We start from the raw sequence: 26780 nt of genomic DNA, 5'->3' as shown, positions 1-26780 counted from the left end.
ACCTTGGAACACTCGTTATTTTAGAACAGCCGGTGTTTTGGAGCAGATTGTATTTAGTAAATACGGATGAACCAGATTTCTTCCATCAATGCGTATGTATTCGCATCACCGATTTTCTTATGTTTTAAATAGTAATAAAAATGGGAAATTTTATTCCAACACACGCTCCTGGTTTTCATGAATAAAATTCAGACTTTAATTTGCATACAAGTTAATAGACATTTAAGAGACATTGAAACATAAGAAGGAAAGAGAAAGGATCATTATTATCTGAGGTTTGCAACGTTTTCGGGCAATTTCCGCCAGCATCCTAGCAGGGCTGTTTTTACACTCTTTTTTTTTCTTTTTTGTTTTCGTTTGATTGTGACCGAGTGACTACGACTCCTCGCATGTTCCGATGACGTTAACAAATGAATCGTTTACAGATAAATCATTATTTTTGTATTTAATCTTTTACTTTTGGACTAAAAATAATAGATAATATTCTTTCTTTTAAGTATATGAATTTTGTCTGATAAGCCTTCCTATGAGTACAAATCTGTTTCAAAATCACATGAATCTGAACTGAATCCTTTTAGTTATCTTTGTTTTGTAATCATCGTCTATTTTTGTTTGATTAGGCGTACGAATAACAAGGACAACCTTTTTCCTTCGTTTCTAATATTGGAACAGGCTTGTATCAAGGTCAGTTCAATCAACTTCACGTCTTATCACGGATTTAGATGGTCCATCGTGAAACTGTTGATGGCAATACCACACACAATTACAACGTCACGTGACAATGCTAATAAGACCTCAAAAAGGTAGATGTATGACAATCCCCATCATAAATGACAATAAAATGTAATCTTTCGCATAATAAGAAACGGTCACATTATTCAATGAATGCGGGATAAACGTTACTACCACAAAGGCGACGTCAGCATACTACAAACGCATCAAAAGAACGCATTGTTTTAAGAAGACAATTTTATTTGAATATTACCACCCACAAATAAAGGTAGAAGTCAGAGGAGTGTGACAAAATGAAATAATTTGATCGCCGAGGACGACAAGCTAGTGACATGTAATGTTTGTGAGTTGATAGATTGAGATATGATTCTGTTTAAACAATTTACATCTCTAATCATTGCCAGCTTACTTATTTGAATTATGATAATTTATGATGTATCCTTTGCTAGTATTAATTAATCATACTTTTTATTGTTTTTAATAACTGGTTACATGAACATAAAATAGTAAAAAATGTTCAGTTTTATGTATTTTTTGTAATGATGATCTGAAATAAGGTTGACTGTACTCGGTGTTGAAGAGTTCGGTTTGCATGTTAATCATTGATATGGCAATGGAATGTTAAAACCCTAGAATTTATTGTTTAGAACTAGGTTAGGAGCTGAATGTCACATATATCAGATGTAATATAATCAAATTTGTGCAAGTGTATTTTATATATTGCCAACATTTATTTAAAAAGCAGCATTCATGACAGACACTTGCATGCAATTGAATTAGTCTGCCTAGTTAAACAGTTTTTCTCTCTCAAAATCTGTGACCTTAATAAAGATTAGTAAAAAGTGTTCATAATACGTCTTATAATGATTACAGTCATTTAAAGGTCTGTGTTAGAGCTATTCCTATAAATAATTCCAAAATCTGGTTCCAGAAGAAATGTATGATTATTTTACCAGACAACGTTATTCTGTCTTTTCGCATAACTACATATTTTACCAACACAGACCCTTCAAGATCTACATATGTGTAGGATCTCGAACATTTTGTGATGAATAAGCAGAAGTCGTTTTCTCTATTTATTTGGCTTGTTTTCTGGTCCTTCGGGATCATTGATTTCAACGCATTTAGATTTGAAGATTGAATACTGCTTAAGCCGGTGTTAGGGGGCGTGGGCAGTGTTGCATTTTCCATTACTGCTCACGAACAGACTCAATCAAACCGAGTCTGCAATTTTCACTGTTTGCCTTGTTCTCGGCGCTTCCGAGGGATCCACTTTTCAGATTTTATTGTTATCTTTACAAATAATGTCAAGTGACAATAATACTAGTATACAGTTATTGCCTAAGAGGGGTCAATGTGGTAAACAAAGTTGATAAATTCTCATATTGTCCGAACCTTGAAAGGCAGCCATTGTTTTATTACTGAATCCAGCAACTCAAAGGATTGCAGCGATTGGTATTTTTCTTGTGTTATTGGCTTAAATTGTGTATAACGTCCTATTTCATGGTGTCACAACCTGGTGACGTCACTAGGCAAATATACGTTTATGGTTCCGCCTTCGAGTCAGTGTCATTTTTATCTCTTACCATGTGACGGTCTTTAGGCCAATGAAACCGACTATAGTTGTAGATTTAATAAATAGTACAGATGCAAGTACAGACAGAAATAATCAGTCTCACAAATATTTCTTTGAATTAGATCTATTCAAAGGAAATCGAAAGCGGGGAAACAGTCAGCGATTACTTACATTTAAGGAACGGCTCAAATGAAAGCGCTGAGCCAAGAAAAAAAAACAAAAAAAAAAACGGAAAATAACCTAGACAATGTCATATGATGATGATGATTATCAGCTACGTTTATTCCTTTTTGCAAATGCCCAGTCATGAAGAGCAAGTTGGATTTTATTTTGAAATAGAATATTGGACTAGTACTAAGCCGCACGGAGGGGCACCTGGGGTCTTCCTCCACCATTAAAGCTGGATTGTCGCCATATTACCTATAATTGTGTCGGTGCGACGTTAAACCCAACAAAAACAAAACAAAACAAAAAGTACTATGCCGTCGTCAATAATAATGTTAATCAAGTGAATGCACAAATTCATTAAGATCTATTTAATTATGACAGTTGTTGATATTTCAATGTCAATTAAACATTTCATCGTGTACATCTCCCGTATATTTATTAGGTTTTTTACATATTACCTTTTATAAATTATTTCACACAGGCCCACCATTGCGACAGTCACGGAAAGGATAAATGTCGTTTAGTTACAGGTGTCCTCAGTATGCTCAATTTACATGCAAAATATATAGCACATGTCTTGCTGTGCTGTATTTGACATGTGCTTCCCCGAAATTCGGTATCATTTACAGTTTCTTGGCTGTTTCCGTAACACTTTTCGGGACCGAAAGTCTCGGTACTTGAGTTTGTTTACATTTCCATTCCCATCTCTCCTCTGTACCTGGAGTAGGGAAACGTCGACCTACATACGCATACTGTCCAAAAATACGATAAAGATAATACCCTCACCATAAAGCATGAAAAGAGACAAAAAAATTAGCTGATGCCCATTTTTGCCGTACTGGCATATAAGGACAGACATAATACAACTTTTGCCACAACTTGAGGTTTGGTTTGGTTGACCATATAAAGGCATTATAGAAAGTTACCTAACGACAGGAGTAAACGCTAATTAAAACAACATCCTTATATAATTCAGCGTCTACTTACGTATAAACTCTGAAATCCGCATGGGTTTAACATTTCCATATGCTATTTTAAAATGTCTAAAAGACAATGCTTTCATTATTTCAGGTCTAATACTGTCGTTGCTATGCATTTTGAGCTGCGTAATAATGTAAGCAACAGATCATTATCGAATAATTAACTATATTTTTACTTTCTGCAGACAGAGAAAAGAACGCAAATATCGTGCTGAGGACAGATTACGTAATGCATTCCCTTTTGATAAATAGGGACGACAGTGCCATCATATCAACAAAGTGGCATACGTTCAAAATTAAACCACGCCAAAAAGTACATTGTATATGATTATAATATTTAGAAAAATGGATATTCACGTAGGTAAGGACCGTTTTTCCCGGTTACACAATTGACATTTTGTGGGGCAACGTCCACCTGCATGTGATGACATTAAAAGTAGTGTCGCCGGTGGACGTAATCATTAAACCTTATCAAGTACGTAAATGTCACCAGTGATGATTTTCCACATGGAAACGCATATGCTTTGATAATTAAAATATATATATAAATATGAAATATATATCACGACTAGATACCCGATATTTTTCCTATTAAACAAAGAAGATTGAAACAGTGACGTTAGTATATAATTAAATCACCCTTTGTAGGCTACTTCACAGCGATTACCTCACAACGTTAAACGCTATCGCGGCGTGCTGAAAATGAATACGAAAATGGACGTCGACAAGTATGTATATATGAACTAATAACAAGTGAAAACACAACATATCTAAGATCGCTAGCAGCTTATGTATATAAAGCATTTGAAAGAAGAAGACAACTATTGAATACTTTTATATAATAATAAATAGCTCATTATTGTCTCTCCCTGTAAATGTTGTATATAATGTTCTGATGCTTAGTAGTATTTGGTATGTGTTTCTGTTCGCCATCTGACCTGCATGTCATACTAGTATTTAGTGTACATGTTAACATGTTTTGTAAATGTTCATGGGCCAGAAATGGCTTATAACGGAAATAAAATGTTCAATGTATATAGATAGTAATCCTGTCGTTTTAGTGTCGAAATAAACAGTGGTTTTTGTCTTGAAGAAAATAAGTGTTTGTCGTTCGAATGCCTATTATTATATCACTTTGATATACACCTTTGCATCTGAACTCCTAAATATGGTCAGCCATTGTTGGGATATATTATTTCATAGATATAATGCTGTAAGAGATATAGTAATTAGATTCTAACACGATGTCAAGTATTACTGTGTACATCCTTGACGGCATCCACCAAATATTTGCCTGTTCTGTATAGTTTTTTTTCCGTTCCGGAGCGCCGATATGACGTTTGGCGCTATAACGCATTACCTGTGGTGTTCAACCATTGATTGTATTGCATAGTAATGTTACACTTTCAGTTCTCTTTGTTTAAAAAGAAAGTCTAACCGTGTCATAATTATAATTTGGAAAACCACTGTAGAATTTGAGTTAGAAACCTTTCGCAAAATGCTTTAATCTCTTTTAATCTCTGTCTTTTAATCATTTGGTCATAAAAAAAGATAACTAATTAATAAACATTTCAGACAGGATTAACAGGAATTTTGTAGCTGATGTTACATCACCAACACTTTAACACACGCAGTGCGTATATTAAACTGTTCATCATTCTGATATTTTTATGAAATTACAGGACAAAAATTTGCATATTTTATTGCACATTTTACACAAATATTCTATGATTTAAAACACCTGCCTAAATCTTAAAACAGATGATTTATTTCCTAACAAGTTTAATACCAAAAATATTATCATTTTCTTTAGATGAGTCACTAAAAGATAATGTATAATATCATTTGGCGAAATGGAAATAGATGGTAAATAAATTGGTCCAGTAAAACAACTAACAGCGTTCCAGTCTCCTGATCAAGGGAGTTAGCATAAACGCTAAGATCTAAACCCTCACTTTGATATTACACAAATCAGGTGTCAACAAGTTTCATACAAAACAATGATGATTACCGCTATAATGAATCTTACTTTTTATTTACTGATGAATTACTTAATCACCTAGGAACGTTATAAACAGTTGTTAACGTAAAATAAATTATAAATTGTATCTATGAAACTTAAAGTGATATATTAAACTGAGACTGGTTTTTTAAACAAAGGTATGCGAACTACCGTCTTATGAGAAAAAAGTACACGGTTTTGTCAAAAAGTACAAAAACTTGATTTTTCCAACAAACACGTCACATTAATTAATTTCAATTTTACACCTGTTTCATTTTTAGGCTTTTTTACGAATTATTTAGTGTACATGTTTTTTTGGGAAATCACCGAGACCAATTCGAAATTTTATTTCTGGTCAACAGCGATTTTGAGTCTATCTGGTAAAAACTCCATATGGCAATTCTGTACGTAAAGAACTTTTGTTCTTTTGTATCATTGTAGAAATTATTTTAAAAAAAAAAAAGCACATGAAATATTTTAAAAATAAAACATAAATATAATACTCAATGAGAACGTCATGCTAAAAGTTCATTACTTTTATTGGAGTGCGTCAGGGTTCATTTCTGTCCGCTTTGTTTTTATAGTACACAATACCATAACTAAACCATGTCCTATAAAAAGCCAGTGGTGTCATTTTTTAAATTATTGTCCGATAAATGTACTATTCATTTTTTTAACAAAGACAATATTTTATCTGTTGATAAAATATTAGTTCTCAGGACAGATGCTTACAAAACGAACAATGCTCATAACATGTCCAACGCCTGCAAAGTAGGCAATGATCGATCTACTTTTTTCAAAGTATTGATCTACAAGGTGATCAAATACTAATTAAGTACTGATTGATATATCAGAAAATAATCGAAAACATCGATCATTTGACTGATAGGGTGTTTATGCTTCTACTTTTTTCACAGTCTATCTATCTTTCAGTATAACGACGTTTAAACTTTCCCGATATCCATGTTTGATTTCTAATATATATTTGTATATTATTTGTATTATTTATGTAATTTGTGATGATATACTTATTGTACAAATCGGAAATAAATGTATGTTGTGTTCTGTTCTAATAATAGGATGATCTCCATTGGGAGATATGTAGTAATCGACCAAGCACATCCTATTTCATTTCACAGACATTCCTTACACAAATATGCCAGAGAAAAGATTGTGCTAATCATTTAGATTTTAAAAAAAATGCAAGGTTTTCAGTTTTTGTTTAGATTTTTGTTCACTTCTATACCACTTTTCCTTGTAGTATGAAGTTTATACTTAAATATTTAGAACAAATAGGACATGCTTTCTGCAGGGGTTGTTTGTTTTGAAAATATTAGTTTTGTTATTTTTTTTGTATGGTCATCATATATATTATTATTATATATATATTAAGCAATTGAAACTTTTGTATGTTTACCTGGTTAGGTGTCAGTCGCTCAACCCGGGTGATGTACATACCAACCTCTCTCATGGCATCTCCACATATGACCAAAATTCGCAAAAAGATTGTTTCTAAGACGTATTAACAGTGGATAAACTATAATGTACAAAAAATATTGCCATGGTTTCCGTGCCATCAGACCGACTAACATGAAAGCACTTTCCTGGTCCCAATCCACATATTGTCCGCAACTTTATTAATTTCATAGGTATTATCATATCTTTCTGACAGGTGAACAGCCTAGATGAATGTATCAGTTTAAAGAGACAATGTGTCGCATTTACGTTAACAATGATAAGGCGTCTCTGTCTGTATAAGATATTTTACTTTTCAGCACAAAAAAAACGTATAAATGACACATCTAACGAAACGCTACATATAATGGATTTACCTTTGACTATCAGTTTTACGTTTTATGTCGCCTTTGAAGTGATGTTGTATAATATATCACAGCCGTGGTTATAGAGATGCTTTATTTTTTCTTATTGTCCTTTTAATTGATAGCATCTCATTAAAACTGTGTTTGGTCATATTTGATTAACCATTACATAAACATTTTTTATTTATATATTTGAACATATGATAATGCCGTGAGACATTTCTAACTTAAGGTGATTCTGCACGTCTGGGTCATTTTTTTTTCAACGAAAAATGTGCCTCTACAAATAATCAGGCGATAAAAAGAGACTTTTACCTTATTTTAGCGTTAAATTGAAAAACATTAAAAACTGGAGTTCAAGAGATGGGAATCTATAAGTATAAGAAATGACACTGTGTAAAAATGAAAACTTCTAACTGTTTTAAATTTCCATAATATTCTTCATATGCCTATAGTCAAATAAAATGCATGCATCCTAGATTTAGCTTTGATTTCTGGACTTCCAAATATGCTCTTAAATAAGGATCTGTTATATATAATGTATATTCAAACCACTAATGTTTAAGGAATTGAGAAAGAACCTTTTGAAGAAGTGAGCAATGTTTTAATGTGATATGAAATTGTGTTTGTAATTTGTATATATTCAATCTAATGAAAGTTTCAAATGTAATATATTATAGGCTTATTAATGAATACTGTCTTCTTTTTGTGCATATGAACATAATAGTCCGGGATTACCTTTACAATGCTTAACCAACTAGTTTAGCAAATCTTGGACAAAAACAAGAAAGACAGTCCCAAGTGCTGTAACATTTCCTCCGAGTGTGTCGGAACGGGCAGCTGTCAACAGAAGACATTTGCTTTCAATCTTATTTTGATTTGAATGCTCAAATATTTACAGAAAAGTGATAAATTATGCACCCATGATCTTACAAAATGTTACTACACCTGCAACACGTCGTGCAGCAATGTTTACAGTTTTTATTAATTGATCGAAATACTTCATTTTTCCTTCGGTAAAAGTGGGAAGGCCACGGAAACAATAATACATTAGTTTCCTGTCAAGACTATCATTTGACGATGATATGATGTAGTGTTTTTTCACGTTTGTAGTGAAGAAATGAGCCATATACTATGCCCATTGCTGGAACTACTTTTCTAAATCAAGAAAAAGTATATAACAGGCATTTTATTTTGTGTTATAACGTGTTTATGACCAGTCTAGAGTGTTGGAGTATGTGGCCTAGGGTAGAAACTGTAGTCTCTTGAGGTCCCAGGATTCTTCAGCTAATGCATTAAACGTTGAATGAAATAAGAACGGAATCGCGCAGACGCCATGAAATGACGTATCAGTCTGATCAATTTATCAAAAGCCTTGGCACTTATTAAATAAATTACATAAAAAGCGTTTTTATTGATAAACGAGATCTCATTCGGATCACACGGGATATAGCGATATTCCGCTCTATGTTCACATGACAGTTTCAGAAAGATAATTGTTTGGTACGAAATAACTGTTCTCTTGCATTCATCAATTATCAACGATACTTTTCAGCTGACTATATGACAAATCGACTTCTTACCTTAGAGCCCAGATTCCCAACCTGAAACCTAGGTTCCCAACTCAGATCCTAAATGTGACTCTTGTTCTAGGAGTATTGTGATGGGCACTTACTCAATAGGGAATGTGTTAAAAGCTGTCTGCTGTTCTTGCCTTTGTGGAAAGTGTCCTTATGACTAATCGTTAGATGAAACGTGCAGCAGAACATTCTGGGACATTTTTTGAACAGTCTTTATGACTTGTTCTAGACATTTTACTCTGTTACAATTGTGACCAGCACATCAAGATGCTGCTAGTACCAAAAGCCTTTTCAACCTACTGTGTTTTTAACCTGTCTTATTTAGCTGAATTGTGGAGAAAGTCTCAGTGAGACACTTCCTTGTAAAACTTTATATAAACTATTTGTTCCAAAAGAAATGTTATATTGTGACTCCACCGCTCCCCAAGTTCATCATTTAGAGATATGTTCAAGGCATACTGGCTTACAGAAAAGGCAATATATGTTACGAAATCAGGCTTAGCAACTTTTAACATACGACTCTAAATTATTCAAAGACCAAATAAAACATACAAGAAATAAGTTTAATTATTTTTATCGATCAATAATAAATTAAACAATGCCGACAAAATGAATATGGTCAAAAACAAGAAAATAAACAACGCAATGTCCATATACTACAAACATGATAAAGATTTACTCAAAGAATAACAACTAAAATATGAAAGAAAATATAAAAAAAAAACAGAAAGGAAGGGAATATTTAGAAGTTTCAAATATCGTATCTAATTCTTCCGCAAGATGTCTGCTTAGAAGTGAAGTTGTACAGGATTAGCGTTCCGATATTCTTTCAAGTTGATGCTCATGCTATTAAATGAAAAGCTTCTTGTGTTTTAAGTGAATACTTTGGAGTAAAATGGAACTACTAGTAACACGTACGGAAACACGAAAAGGTTCAACAAAGCGTTGGACGTTAAAGTAGACCCTTTTGACGCGTACACATTCCCGTATAAATAAGCAGAGTATAGCTTTGTTGAAAGAAAATACATGTATTTGGAATTAGAGAATTCATGTCAAGTACTTGTACAATGGTATAATACAATACAGGGAACTTAGTTCAAGAAATTTAAAAGTATGTGAAAATGCAAATGTATCAACTAAATTGGTCTTTATATATTTTCTTTAAAGCTCAAAACAAATCTTTCCTATTCAAAGCATAAAAGGAAAATGAGGTACACTAGAAATAACAGTCAAGAGACTCACACATACGTTTGTCTATCTGTACGATTCCAAGCATATATCTGTATTTACACAATATTCGAAATGAAAATACAAACAAAAATGATGATATTGGCAAGCAATAGTTAAAGCTTAATGAAATAATATATTGATTTTTTTTATCAATATTTTCTAAAAAATTATATTTCAAAAACTTTGCTTTGAAAAAAAATGTTGCGTTAAATAGATCTAATATTAAAAATATACTGATGAAAAAAAAACCAAAAATGAAAATGCTTTTTGTCCATTTGTTTTCGACGCGATAACTTTTCGGTGTTTTAAGTTTAACAAGTCCAGTCAACTTAGAAAGGCTTAAAATGTATATCGTTTTAGTTTTTTTTGTATAAATTTATTATGATTAGATAAATAAAACAAATAATTCCATCGTATCATTTGGTCTAGCTTGAGAATTCAGAGACCTGTGCTTTAGACTAAACTTTTTTACTGCTTTATCCACAAGATAAACTGTTTACAAAGAAAACAAACATAGCACTTTCTGTGTGTTCATATGATGTCTTTGTGTTTGAAATGTATAAATCTTGACATCCATTATTGGAGATTTCTGCAATTTCTAAATTATTTACAAATTAAACAAATCATCAGTAATTCCAGAAGAAAGCTAATTCTCTTCCTGGCCTCATATAGGTGTTATTTTCATGCTTTATCTATCTAACATTTGGATTCACTCTGACACTAATCTCCATTTCCGGATTGTGCGTTCTCGCTGCTTTCCGGATTTTCGCGGCACGTGGGCTCAATTTTGTCCGTCTGCTCCACGTCACGCGAGGTTACGGTATGTGTCTGTTGAAAATTAGCCATATAATTATTCATATATTTATAAGGAAAACTACTATGCACGTGTCTAAGATTATGTTGTAATTGCTGAAGACTACCTTGTGAGAAATCTAAGGGTTTGTGTAAAATATCGTCTATACCAAACGACCTGACAGGTCCAGGGTTTGGTTGCACCTTAGGAACACTCAAGTTCAAAGCCCATGGTTGGGGAAGAAAAGTTGCTTTGCCGACAGCTGAAGCTATATCCCGGTTCTGCAGGCCATATAGTCAGGTGGGCGAGATCTGTGGTGTAGGTGGAGCTGTGTGTGTGGCGGAAGGGGAAGCTAGAGAAGCTGTACTTCCGGTTTCATCTTCATTTTCAATATCGATTTTTTCATCGTCATCCTCTTCGAAAGATTTGTCATCTACATCTAGATCGTCAAAGTCAGTAGAGGAGTCCCGGTCGGGCGAGGAACCTTGGTAATGATCGAGTCTCGAGCTGTCTCCACCTTGGCTGTTAAGTCTGGAATTATACAAAATAAGGCTGGTTAAATAACACTGTCTACAGAATAGTGTATGTTCTTAATCGTTGAGATCATGTAGTGAAAAAATATGGTTAAAAGCATTTAGAAAGGGGCTTGTGTCAGTAAGTATTTCTGTGAATAACATTTTTATCAAGCATTTGTGCAAAAAAATGCTGTTTGATTTCAGTTATTTTCAATTCATAATTCTTATCAAATAATTTTTGTAACAACAACAACAACAACAACAACAACAACAAAATACTTTATTAGCAATATCGACATAACATGTCTTTGGCTAATGAACAGGCCCCGTGTTCACAAAACATTTTCAGTCTCAGCTGAGTTTGATAACGAAAGTTTATTTGTCATTTATATCTAAATAGCATATTTAAAACTAAGTTTTAAGTAAATAACTATTTTCAAGTGTCTTTTCATTATTTATGGTCAGTCTCAGTTGCAATTTTACTTTGAAGTTTTAGAAAAACTGATATAAAAATTTCAAACTCAAATTCAGCTGAGACCGAAAAATGTTTTGTGAACACGGGGCCAGATATAACTATAATAAAGAACTAGATGGTAATGCGATTTTTGTGGGGAAAAAAGTCGCGAACATTTCTGTATTAATCTATAATAAATATTGGTTCAAAAAGAAATTTTGTTGTAACGTATACAGACTCCTATCTCGGTACTCTAAACACGTCTTATCAAATTACCCAAGAAATTGGTTGGCATTTTATTTGATTTTTCTTTTAAAAGTTCCTATGGGTCAATTTTAATTGGATTTCTATTAAGTGCTTGATACTGCCGCTTTACTGAACAAACATATATGATTGACGCAGCCATTGTCTTGCTATGAAATTTCATTAAGATCGCCACAATAAACCGACGGTATCGCTGAATGTTTCATATTGATTGAGACAGTATGACACGAATATGTTTAATTTTCAACAAAAAATATTATATGGATTATTAGTAATTCATATCGTTTTTGGTTAATATATTTAATAACCCATTTTGACGAATTAATAGAATTTTGCCTGGTGCAAACGATCTTGAATTACTCTCGTTTGTAAAAAAAATCCGCCAGGCTAAATAGGGATAGGAAAATATGTGTTTTTGAAAGTAGAATGTAAACAGATCATGACAGAAGTGCGTCTTTGAATACCCTCTCAAAATAATAGATACCCTGAGAATATCGGAAATAAATTGATCTAGCATGACTCATTCTGTAGAAAGATTAAAAACGTCTTTATAAGAGAAGTAGGATACTCCTTTTCAAATATTTGTTACAAGTTTTAATTTTTTATCAAGTGAAATTTGTTTGTTTGAGTATGAAAATGCTGATTATACATTTTCATAACAATCTATTGTTCACATCACTATCATCATCATCATCATCATCATTACCATCACATTCATCATGTTTAATTCCCTCCTCCTCCACCACCAACTCATCATCATCTTCATCATCAATACATTATAAGTTATATCATAATTACATTATAATAATTACTATTATATTTTTTACATATCATTTGCATAGTTATAAACGGTTAGTGCTTTTTGTAGCAAAAAAATACGAATTCTATTTCTTTTAAACTTAAAATGATATCGAAATCATTCAGCATAATATGCAAAGTGTATTTTAGTGGTCTAATACAGACTGCAGGCAACGTAAAAAGTATTGCAAAATTCTTTAGAATCATTTTATTTTAATTTTTTTCTGGTAAATAATGAATAATATTAAAATAGGAAAAAATCGAATACACAGAAAAAATAGCAGAACAAAATAAAATAATTGTTGTTGCATACTGTTGTGGATCATAATGATTAAGCGGCTGCAATGAAAAAAAACCGCGAGAAAAACGAGTTTTGAATCAGTGATAGTATTATAAGATCTGTTCAAGCCATTAATTTGGAAACAAGTACTTTCAAAACATAATTTTACATATTAAAACGAAATAATATAAGAGCATTTCAAGAAGTAATCTGGAGTTGCTCACAAGAAGATATGGTCTTAAGGACATACTTAGTTCCGTAATACACAACTTCGGTTTAAAGAAAAAAGAAAAATAAGCACATTTTGTTTGCTTAATTTTGGCGTCTATCGACATTCAAGAATGATTCATTTTGTAAAAATATGTAAGAAATCTTACACTTAAAGGAGCTTAACATGTTTATATTAGATGGTAGCTATCACACTATACAAACAGAATTGTCAAATTCAACAAACAAAATTAGCCCATATCTTAATCTTATTTCACAAGGAAAACGTTTATGTAAAGTATATCTTTTGGCAGGTGTAAAAATAAGAAGGAAGCCCCAACACAAACAAAATGTGACAGTAGGCTACAGACACTTCCCTACCCTTGTAATTTGTATAATAATATCTCAAGAAAGAAGTCCATTCTATTCAAAATTGTGTGTATTATTCCACTGAATAAGTCTAATACTATTTTATTGACTCTGAATCGGCTTAAATGTAGGATAGAGTACCATTCAGAATTTGAATATATGATACAATATTTTTATTATGAGTGGGTTTTGTGTAATACGTTACTAATAGCTTATCAAAATTGATACATTTTTATATATTTATTTTTGTAACGATATTCAATCAATGGAAAACGTTTTCAGTGGACGCAAGTCTCAAGGATTAAACTATGGCTTACATGTTATTGTCTTGCAAAACTTAAATTCAGTAGACTTTTCGAAAGTCCTATGATGGCAAATATTCACTTTATTCATTATATCACTGAAAAAGATACTCTTAAAGTCTTACAAGAAAGGACAATAATTTTAACTATTAGTCGTCCTCCAACTCTTAATTAACTTGTCAACTGTTTGTTGGAGGTTTGTAAAAATTGTTGTTGACTTGGATATAAAAAAGCAACGAGTTTTAAGACATTTCCAGAGAAAAAAAATGCCCGGATTTTTAAACTTGCTACAGCTACTAGCATACATGTAGATTTCTTTTTACCTTGAATATAATTTTTTCAAACAATGATGTAATGTCTCCTTACGCCCTTCATGCCCGTTTGAGCACGCCAAACGTTCCTTAAACACGCACACATGATTGTTTCCTCTTTTTGGTTTCTATTCAAAACAACATTTGCATGATATTCTCTTGATCTGATCTTTAAAACCTTAAATGTCATCCCAACACATCTTCCATTAACCAGTTTCACACATTTCCCCCATTTAATTTGTTTAAATTATTATATCATGATATTTAAACTTAGTTTATATTTCACCATCTTGTTTGTACAAGACAAGGACCAGCTTTCATAGTCTGACATTTATAATTATCAAAAAATATCAAAGAATTAGATCCCGGCTTAATCATCAACGTCAGCCTTCAAGTATTTGTTTAGACATCGAAAGTGTTCTCATAATTCGCTAATGTGTTACATTAAATGTACGTTACTTTAAGATTACCTGCCGCTTGTGTCAATAAAAATGGTGCCATTTCATCCGGGTAGTCTGCCACTGTCTGCTTATAACAATAAGAAAAACTTTTACGTCGTTTTAGAAAAATACGCATTTTGAAAGCTATACCAATAGAGATCCTTGAATATTTTGTCAATTAAATTGAAAAGGAAAGGTTTTTGATGCAATTTAAACAACATAGTAAAGTTATGTGTAATATTTGTATTTTATTTGATTTTGAATAAGATTTGAACTATTTGGTTGCCAGAAAAGAAAACGAATAAAGACTGCTGTTGTAGTTGATTCTCGCCCGTTTAAAATTGACTTACGTCAAATATAATTGAAAACGATGGTGTCATCAGTGTTCTCTTTTTTATTTTTTGTTTAACTCGCATTTAAATATCGTCAACTAACGTAGCTTTGCTTAGTTAGACATTTATTTCATTCTTTGTATTTCAGTTTTGTGTTTTTTTTTCTGCCAGATGTATCGCTTACAGAACATTTAAAAATTAGAAGACAAATTTTATATTTTCATTGTAAATATATCAAAACCTTGGGGTACTGTTTTGTAGGTATAGCCTGTATAAAAATACATGAGTTTTAGTTGTAATTGCGTTCTTCTAGCCGCAGATGGTAAATCTAAGGACGGTCGGTAGTGTTCTTTTGTCAAGCTTTCAATATAGACATGGCAATATCACATTTTTCTTTTGTTTTAAGAATCAATTAATTTAATTCATTTATTAACTTTTGTGGTCTATGACAGGTAAAAGCTTAATTCGCATAATCGTTTTGTTGTACTGATGTAACGATCTTTCAAATAACTGGGGGTTTTTTTATTTCTTTTATTTGCATTGCACACGAACAGTGTAATAAAACCGTTGACTAAAACGAAAGCAACAACCAACAATTTGTTCTCCAGCTGTATGAACAAAACACTGCTAGTATTTACTTTACGTAATACGATTTCACATGTATTTCTTAAAACAAAATGAAATCCACTTTTTATATGCTAGTGAGAATCTCGTCTTCTTAAATTTAATACGATCTCCCTCTAATTTACCCCCACAACCTCTTCCTAATATAAGTGCAGAAACTGAGCCGAAATTTGGTATGCATAGTTGTCTTTAAAGGAATTAAATTTGCAATTTAAACCGATCATTTTTGAAATTATTTTAGCCTTGCAAAAGAGTGTGTGTGAGTGCGCAGGAAATTGTCATGGTGTGAGAGCCATAATTTCACCGTATCAAATCAAGATTGGATATGTGAGGAACGTAATTGCTTTGTCAAGCGCACTCCTATCTACTGAAGACAACATCTCAAGAAAATTCGCAGCGACATCTTCTCTTCATTGAGCCCACATTTCCATGTGCATTATCGTCTTTTCTCTGCCTTAACACATCCTTAACTTATTTCGAACACAAGATAATAACAAGCCTAATAGTGATCAATGTCATTTCTCGGCTTCATCCGCCTTGTGTGACTTATTCAAGAAGAAAACTGGAACGGATTTTGCAAGCGGCCAAATTGGCTTAGGCTAACATTATTATATGGGGAACAGTATGGTTGGAGCGGTGAAAGAGGAGACAGAAATTGATATGACATCTCAATGTATTATAGTGACAATGTTTTTAAAAAGGCCAGGAAATGAAGCAGGGACAAGACTAGCGGTTTAGCAGAAGACAAATTTAATCTTCTGGAGAAATTAGCAAGGAAAGAGACGTTTCTTTGTCAGCTGAGAACTGACTGTAGAAGGAGTAAACATCCAATGGAGAAAGCACACATTTCTTGGCTTTTGAGAATTTGCCAGAATTTCTTTAAATTTCCAAAGTGCTTTGCACCTCAAAATGGTAGCAACGCATTTCGGCCGAGAATGCGTTACACTCAACGCAGTTTGGTAGTTTACACAAATGTAGTACCAAAATGCATTGGATATGTACACATCCAACGCAAAACAGTAATAATAATAATCTCATGATTTACAAAAAGAATATTTTGTGACGAATGGACAATATTATTTCAAAGAGAATCGTGGGGCGTAACTCCAGAACTACTGGGACGATCCGGCTGATGATCAAACTTGCCCGAGTTGTTAACATTCTGACCAAGTTTGGTGAACATTGGATAAGAACTGCTCATGTTAGATAGCGAACAACTTTTGGAGCCGCCCGCCCGCCCTCCGTAGGTGTTCTCATAATACGTCGTATACAAATGAAGAAAAAAGCCAAAACTTGCGATAAATATTTAGAGAAAATCATTCGCATTTATATATATAGATAAATAATAAGATACATGACATTGTATACCTTACTGCGGAGGAAGCTTCATTTCTGAGTAAATGATATATTTCTTACCCATCTAAACCCACAGAACCCACCATTTCCATGCGTTGTCCGGGGAGGACCCCAAAATACCACTCGCATGTATACACCAAAATAAAAATCTAAATTTAAAGACGGAGAATTTAGCAGAATTCACCATTTATGTTTCTGTGGGATGTTTTAAAAATATCTAGGTGGAGGACCCACGTGCCATCCTCACATTTATACTTCGTTTTACAGAATTCAACATTTTCATGTTTTAAAAAATCTCGGTAGACTATCCCGACAACATTAACACATTAAAACAACAAAACAATACAATGTTTTTGCACAGGAAGCGTCGTTTGAGGCCCCTTTCACACGCTCAGGAATCTATATTTTGGTTGTTTTTATACGAAAACTATATCTCGAGAGGGGAACTCCGAACCCCTTCCCCCACCATTTTTATAGGAGACATTCCCTCCTTTTATATCTCTATTTTGTGCGTAATGTATAAATGAGCACATCACCTGATTTAGAAAAAAAAACTACCAAAATACGTTCCATTTTATGATCCTAACACATCATATGTACCCTTGCAACGCATTTTGTCGCTACCAGAACACGGCCGAATTTTGGTAGTGACTACCAAAATGCGTTCCTACCATTTTAAGGTGTAACAGTGCTTTTATTTTATGTTACAACAGAAAAAACAGATGTTCAAGTACAGAATATGCAATTACATGGTTAAAAAATCGCCACTTTAAATACACATAGATCAAAAGAGATCAGCCTCAACTTTAGTTTCTACTACGTAGAATTGGATGTATTGCCTAACAATAACAACAACAATAATAATAATAATAATAATAATAACAATAATAATAATAATATGTGCCCAATAGAATTTCTATACAGAGAGCAATTTATGTCAATACGTGCATACATGAATGCACGCGCATATCTGAATTTTAATGCTCTATATTGTACGTGACATGTACAAAACAAATCATATATCGATGGAAGTTTTAATTGCAGAAAATTATTAACCATGGAGCAGCCATTTTAGTGTATTTATGACGTCATTTACACACAGCTGATTTATTTTTGTATCAAAAACCTTTTTGAACAGCTTCATGAGTTAAAGATGTAAATCTTGATTTTGTGTTCAAGTTGGAAAAAGCATAGACATGATTGATTTTACAGAACAAATTTCAATTAAAGCCAGTTTTGAAAATTTAAATAGTTGAACTTCATGCAAAGTGAAAATTAAAACTATTTCACTACTATGAAATCTGATATATGTTGCATATATGTCACACCACAATGGACTGAAAGCCTTATGGAATAAATTAATAAACTCTCTGTGTACTATGATGTGTTGTGTAAGTTACATATCTTTTTGTATATACTGTATTTGGGGGAAAATGCCGCTTGCAATATACCTTTCTCTTTTTAAATTTCAATCATGTAAATTCTGGACTGATAGGAATTTTGTTAAATGTCCTCATCAGAGTTTAGCAAATTTATCAATCTGTTGACACATGTTCTCTGATGATTGAGAAAGGTTTGGACAGTGTTAAGCCGTGGTATCAAAGTGTGGATTGTTTTACATGATCTGTTTGACACTCTAAGAGATAGCAGGGATAATAAGAGACCATATCAACTACATACTTTAATCTCCCTACAAATCTCCCAGTATAATACCGAGCTATCGAGGACCCTACTCCATTACACAATGTTACGAGATACGTTCGGGATTTTTCTGATATGGTCATAGAGCGTTCTGTAGGCAACGACAGACCGAGATTGGCATTTCGGAATGGTAAATACGAAAGAGATGAGGGACTAGAGAGATCCTGGCGGATACAATGAACGGACAGGTGTCAAGAACAAACAAGCGCACAATGAAGAACATTTCCCTTATCTGGTAAATACATCCACGATTGAATCTTGGATCAACAGGTGGGTATCATAATAAACAATCAATAATAAACCAAACCAATACATCATGATGCCTTGTATAATATTGCTTGTACTGTATTCTTACGCAGATGACAAAAATGGCCGATACTTCAATTAAATGATACCAAATACGTGATAGAAACAATAGCTTTCTTCAGTCTTGAGTGAATGAAAAGACACCCTTAATTCTGCCGTGAGAATTATTTCGCTAAATCTGCAATGACACTTCAATGGAGGTCGTGGAAACGATTCCATCACATATAGATATACTAGTACACTAAACAGATGCGCAAGCATGAAAAATTCAACATGTATGTACCTGTTTTACATACAAAAAATTGTAAATATTATATCAGATTTGAAGTTCTATTTATCGGGTAAATTGTAATTAAGGGACCTGTGTCTAGGCAAACACAGAGATAAAAAGTACACATCGGTAAGAATTACGAAATTTAAAAACCAAGGAATGTCTTATTTTTACTCATATTGATATATATTCTACTTCTTGTAATCAAAGATTAAAAAAAATATTATATATGTAGGAACCTTACTGAGTACACTGATGTTGTTTTGTCTGCGTTTACTTTTATGACGATGTAAAATTATTAAATAAGGTATAAATTTTCATTGAATGCATGGAAGCGGACGGGCGCCAAACTAGTACTAAGTCTTAATGAAAGGTATACATCGCTTGTATCCCCATCTGTTTAACAACGCATGTAATTTTACTTCTGCAACGTCTGTAGCTTCCCGCCAAGATACATATATATACAAATGTCAATAACATGCCATCATCTTATCATTTATTCCGTCTAATGTATCAGTATAAGTAATCGTTCAATGCTTTGTTTATTTTCTACACGTGGTTCCAAAGAGCCCAATGAACGTATTAATCCACTTGGCTTCCTATCTTACCGTCTTATCATTCGAAACTATCCGCGCAGAAAATATTCCCTGATTCACAACATGTTTTAAGGTCATGTGAAAATATCTTGATTTTCGCTAGAATAACAAAATGTCTCAGAGAATACATACAAACTTCTAAACCATACAAAGAAAAAATCTCAGTTTCAAAGAGATCAACAAACCAGAGAAATGATATGGAAAGGAAAATAATATTATGGTATCGTTGGTAACAAAGACGCTAATATATACACTGCTGCCTTTAGGGGAAAAGATGATATTCAAATTATTTCTTTGGGTATCATTTCCGTTTAAAATAAGTAAAAGGCCAAAATGCAAGGTGCTCGTTTGTCGTGAAAAATTCCGTTCATTTTAGCCAATGAATGAAAGAAAGAAGTTAGGAATTAAAGAAATTTACACAATACTTTGTTCATTCAATAAAAATCACATTCAAAATTACAATGGTGCGTAGTATATAATATTAAATTCATCTGTTTTATATGAAATGTAATGATATGAGCTTTTCTTTTTAACGATATACAGAACAGAACAGAACAGAACAGTTGATTTATTTTGAATTATTTAACGATATATTTCATCTAAGTTTTAGTCATTTGTTGTTTTCTATACAGACAAGATGGAAGACTGATCATAAAGTTTTCATTTTGCGCTAGCCTGTGCACAAAACATATACAAGAGATTCAGTTCACAAACTGGCTGCCAGGCACATTGTAAATCTCATATTATGACATGATGACGAGCGAATGCCGACGCTTATTGTATCAGTTGCAATTTAATTAGTTTTTAACTGTTAATTTTATTTTCATAATTTAAATTTAGTTTACAATGAGCTTCAGTCAAATCAATGCGCAAACTTTGCTGCAATAAACCAGTTACAATAACTGCATTTAAAAGCTAGATCTATATATACTAGCATTTTCAGAAGTGTTAAACAAAAGACTGAATTAGTTTTCTACCGATTCTATTCCCTTCGTTGTTCAAATGGCTACGATAAATATCCTTGTGATAGAGTTTATACTATTTATCATTATGTATGACTGGTATATTTGTGATCCTGTAAAACCATTCGGTGCTTTAAAAATGGTAATAAATTTTCACATTGAAATGAATATGTAGGACTGACATCTATCTGTATTTCTGTGCATTCATTACATTTTTATCTTAAGCAGCATTTCCATCTACGATGTTATAGCCGATTCAGGCGCATTTCAAGTGAATTCTAGGACGCGGTTCAACTGAATTCAGAATCGTACGCATTTACTAAATGAAAACGCTTCTAACGTTTTAAATTAAAGAAATGGATATTTCTTAAATATATATATTGCAGTTTAATTTGAATAATTTATCCAACAAATTCTTAACATACATTTATCTCTATTTTTCTTCTTCGTATAATTTGTAATCAGAAAGAAGGGTTCGTGTGAAACCTAATAAATTACGATATATTTAGGGATCTTCGTAATGCATAGATGTTTCTATTTATTGATATAAATATTTATCATCAATAAAGATCATTATATAATGTTTTTATTATTAGAACAATATTTGGATTTGTAAACAAATTTAATCAACTTCTTTAAGACACTAGATCTTTTACATCAAACATTTTACCGTTTCGTCTCAATTTTCTCTATCTTTCCATCAGTTTCAATATTTATACCGTTACCTCACATGTTGTAAAATTAATTTTGATTTGTATATACAACTTTAACTGGTCATTTTATTACATACGATAGATTTTATCCTCGTGCCAATTTGTCTAAATTGTTTCCCGGGGATATTTCAATTACCAGCTAATATCTTTCTAGACCGAGCGCGATCCCCCGAGGTGGCGCTGCTATACATCTGACGCGCTGAGAATCCGTAGCCGACAGAAATATTTTTTCTTTCTTTTATAAGTTTAGTTATAAGTTGCTTTCTTTTAAATATTCTATATCATAAGTAAATAAAGGCAGAATATAACTTTTAAGCTTTCTTGTAGCATTCATTTTTGTGAATTCAGAGCTTTTTGCGTATTCAACTAAGTATTTCGGAAGTTTGAAATGAAACTTTATATTTGGTCAGATACAAAACAAGATGTTTTAAAGCGTGTTTTAAACATTTAAACTACTCAATAGGCACGAGTCGACAGGAATAATTAACCAGCATCTTGTACCTACGGTAAAATCTTAAAATTACAATGATTCATTTTAATTTGAAGATCTCCAGTCCGCTTCCAGAAATAACAGTATACTTGCTTTACGATATAGACTATCTTGTCAAAGTATGCCCCGAAACAATCTGCAAATTGTCTCCATCTTCGCCCCGGTGGCATTTGTGGACTTGCGCACTGTTGCCTTTTATTGGACCATTTGTACAGAACCGCCTGTCTCTAAGATCAGAACCCCTAACATCACTGATCTAAACATTTTAGGCAGGTAAAACACAAAAGTAATGGACACATGTATGAGTCTATTATGGTTAAAGAGCTTTCATTATTTTGTTTAAGGTTTAAGATAACGTCTGAAAAGAAGTGGCGATAACTGGATAGCGTAACACTTTATTCTCGGCGAGAATTGTGCAGTTTATTTTTATATAATATACTTATCACACCGATTGTACGATAAAATGTGATAATTTCGCTAAATACATAATAAAGAAATTACTTATAGAGAATATGATATAGTATCAATAGGTAGTTTAAGTCCCTTGTTGAGAAGAAAAATATTATCGCAGAAAATGGGCGAGGCATAATAAGAAACAGTCGGTAACATGCTAGTTTTTTTTCAATTCCGGTAGCAAAAATACAAAAAAATGAATTATTACGTATGCACCAAACTGACGATAAAATGGAAAATTACCATAACGGTGTTCAAGCGTGCCGCCATAAAGCTGTCAGCACCTTGTAGGTAGCTCTGTCCGTTAGTCAAAATTTACCGCTATGTGACAAAAAATTTTACGTTATTATATTTAGTATTTTATATCTTTACGTGCTGAACGTAATCACGTTGACCAACGTTATGACGAGCGCGTTCGATTTCCATTCCTTGATTTCATATTGGAAATTGAAAGTTTAGTAAAGTGAAATAGCCTATTTATAGCGATTCTTTCGCAGAGCTTTAACAAACATTAAACTACATGTAACTTGGAACGTGTTAAAAAGTGTACTTTGCTGAAGGAAAAGTTATTATTGTATTACAGAGATTTAAAACTTTGAAGTCTTTCTGCGTAGAAAATATCCACGTTTACAATAATAAACAGGATACTAGAAGTTTGATAATAATTATTTATATAATATTTCAACTTATGTTGCTTGTTCCAAATGAAATTTCAAACTGGGCATGGTTATTATGCAAAATTATGTCCGGTTCATTATGTTCGGTTCATTTCTGAACGCGAAATATTTTGAAAGAGTGAATTTTGTAATTCCTTTTACAATACACATGCTTTTATTTATTTATTTATTTATTTATTTATTTATTTATTTAGACCATAGTGTGTTAACTAATTCATAATGATTATGCTGCATTTTATATGAATATCCTGTGGTAGAATATACTGAACGCTGTTTTGCATTATTAATCCTCTTTTAGTTTTATCCCACCCAGGGCCATGCATTTTGTACATTTATTTTGTATTTAATTGCTTCCAATAAAATCAAATTTTATTTGATAAATATGACAATTACTGTTCCGTTCTGAAGTTTAGACCAGACCATCCCTCTTCATTAAAATTTCACGTAATCAAATTAATCAGAAAACTTCAAAGCGACCATGTTTGAAACCGCCATTCCAGATATATCTATAAATACAACTGCAGTCTCCGTTTTATCCATTTAAGATATTTTATTGACTTTGTGAAAATTTTAAAGATTTAATTTTCGCAGTACGAGATTAATTGCATAAAATGCAACATTTATTATTTTGTACTGAGAACAATTGTAATATAACTTTCTGACGCTTATTTAGCCCATCTATCATAATCTATGAGTGAAAAAAGTATTAATTGAGTAACATTAAATTCACCATAATATTAAGCTGTAAATCAATAGTGATCAATCAAATATTCCTCCTCTGTATCAAATCCTGACAATTACAATGCATTCAAGCCAATAGTCTGCTATTATCTTATATTTGCTTACTTTCTAAATTTCTGAGATTTCTTCTCTCTTTTTTCAAACAATTCCGCTTTTCCTGAGAAATTAGGTTGTTTGTAATACAATACATTTAAAACGAGCAATTCAAGTTCAAATACATAACAAGTTTTCTGTAAGAAACACCTTGAAAACTGCTTGAATTTGCGATTTTTGTTTTCAGCTATATTCTTATATGTCACTCTTCTCGGGCCAAAAGAATAAAAAGAAAATATTTTATTCATCGAAAGTATTATATAGTGTATACAACAAACCTATTTTTCGCTGCCGCAGCTCTGTCTCTCTGCCTCCTGTTTTTGAACCAGTTGCCAACTTGGGTGGGTGTCAGTCCCGTAGCCTGTGCAAGTTCACGCTTCTTGGTTGGGTTTGGGTAGGGATCCTGGAGGTACCACTCACGCAGTAGGTTCCGGGTTCGTTCCTTGAAACAATGCGTCTTCTGTTCGCCGTCCCAGATGGTTCTTGGCAATGGGAACTTCTTGCGCACTCTGTACTTGTCAACCGGACCCAGTGGTCGGCCGCGAAGTTTCTCAGCCTCCTGGTAATGAGATTCGAGCCACATAGCCTGTAGCTTTGCATGGGAGGCCTTCCCGAACTTATGACTCTCTATGATATGATACAAGTCCCTATAGTTTCCCGTGTGGAAGCACACTAAACACCGCGCACGCAAGATCGACTCGTGCTTGTTGAGAGCTTCCAGAGCTGACGGGTTCACCGGCAACGACCACAGGAACCGTCCAAGACGCTCAATGTCACCACTTTCCTCTAAAGTTTCGCAAACCTGCGCAACTTGTTGGGGTGTAAAATGCAACGTCGGTAAAGCAAACATCGTCCCTTGAATACAGTGATGCGCTTCACAAGTAAAGTTAATAGTTTATAAAGTTTATAGTGTTTATCCTTTATTTTATCCTCTTTAGTAAAGTCTCGAAATATCACAGGTGATATATGACAACAAGTTTAATGTTTTGTTTTCGCACCGTCATATCTTAAAATGGATAGGCGATTCCTTTCAAGATGTCTATTATACATCTTTTTGATAGTGGTATTTAATACTAAGCTAAGGGGAGGTTCACACGTCAGGGATGTCAAATTTTATATCTGTTTTATTGGTTGTGTATTATCTTTACTTCATATCACTAATATTTCTCCGCGCTATTGGGCGATGACATATCTGTGATCTTGGTTACCGCATAGCAACTGTCACTCACGCTTGGCGCTCAATACAACATACTGCTATACAATAAATAAATCACGTGGCGAGAGGGGGTGGAGCTTACAGACTTGGAGCTTTTTTCGTTCTAATATTTACAAATACTTGAAAATAGAAGAAGCATAATAAATTACACGAGGTACTATGTTGAAATTGATCACAATGTGGCTTATTTGAGCCAGTACAGGTGGAAAGATAAGGGCCGCGGGTTTATCGGCGTTATTAAGATAGGAAATAAAAACATACTGGACGATCATATTCTATTTCATTATTTAAGAGATATGGATGTCATATTGATACATGTGTTTGGCTTCTTCAATACTACATATCTTACGGGTTTTTTTTTCTCCATAAGAAGGGAATATTCTGCAGACATTTAAAAAACAATTAATGCCAAAATACACGAGTTACATATTTACGCATATATCGCACTAGTATTATACATTAGAATGTAAATGTATCTCGAACTTGCTTGTGATAATTGTAAAAGAACTACAATGCAGAATCCATCATAAACTTGGATTATTTCTGTGTATAGATAATATATTTTTTTCACTCCGACTAAAAAAATAAATTTATAACCCAACACTGTCCTCTTGAACAATTTTAACATTTGAATAAAGTTGTTATAAACAGAGAAGTTCACATGATATATACCACCTGTATCGATATGTATTTGTGAGGCCGGGCATATTTCCCGTTATAACTATCCTAAACACTGTTAGAGAGACGACAAATATATTGACACTATTGTAAAAGAAGTTGTTCAACCTTTCCTAAACTGGGAAAAACATTGAGATACATTCATATATACTCTTATACTTTACAATAGTCCCAAGCATTTTGATATAAACATAACATTATTCTTTTTCCAAGACATTGTACCGGTAAATAATTCATTAAATTACACATTGACAACAATTTGCAAATACTATATAAATGTGATACAAATAGGTATAAAATGAAGGTTGGCTGACCTGACTTGGAGTAATGAAGTAATTTATGCCAGTAGTTTTATGAAGACAGCATGAATAAAGAAACAGATGAATAAGCAAATGAAAATAATCCTTTGTTTATTCATTAATTCATTCCATCCTTCCTTTTGTTTTGATGAGGTGTTTCATTTATTTGCCTCCTTATTTCTTTTTTTTGTGTGTGTTAACTTGTTTTTTTCTTTCTTTCTGTCTTTCATTTTAGTTTCTTTTTTTGTGTCTCATTATTTCTTCATGGTTTTATTTCTTTTTTTCTTTCGTTCAGTAGTTCGTCTCTTCTCTGCTTCCTTCCTTCTGCCTTCATCGACAACACAATAAATAAACAAAATATATAAATATACCTTATTTATGAATTATTGCAAGAATTCTATCCGAAAACATATACAGTTTTATTACAATATACCACGAAACAATACGATAA

The 26780-nt window shown here is 32.8% G+C and overlaps 1 protein-coding gene across 1 annotated transcript; it reads right to left on the bottom strand.

Annotated features, from left to right (window-relative positions):
* Window positions 1-9304: 9304 nt before the first annotated feature.
* Window positions 9305-25190, bottom strand: LOC123525533 (homeobox protein SIX6-like). The gene is made up of 2 exons (XM_045304654.2): window positions 24415-25190; window positions 9305-11412 (listed from the first exon to the last, which is right to left on the bottom strand). The coding sequence occupies exons 1-2, from the start codon at window positions 24984-24986 to the stop codon at window positions 11178-11180; spliced, it is 807 nt and encodes a 268-aa protein (XP_045160589.1). The 5' UTR covers window positions 24987-25190; the 3' UTR covers window positions 9305-11177.
* Window positions 25191-26780: the final 1590 nt, after the last annotated feature.

Source organism: Mercenaria mercenaria, chromosome 1 (genome assembly GCF_021730395.1).
Source record: "Mercenaria mercenaria strain notata chromosome 1, MADL_Memer_1, whole genome shotgun sequence".
Classification (NCBI taxonomy): domain Eukaryota; kingdom Metazoa; phylum Mollusca; class Bivalvia; order Venerida; family Veneridae; genus Mercenaria; species Mercenaria mercenaria.
Note: the sequence above shows the minus strand (reverse complement) of the source record. Positions and strands in the feature narration are given on the sequence as shown.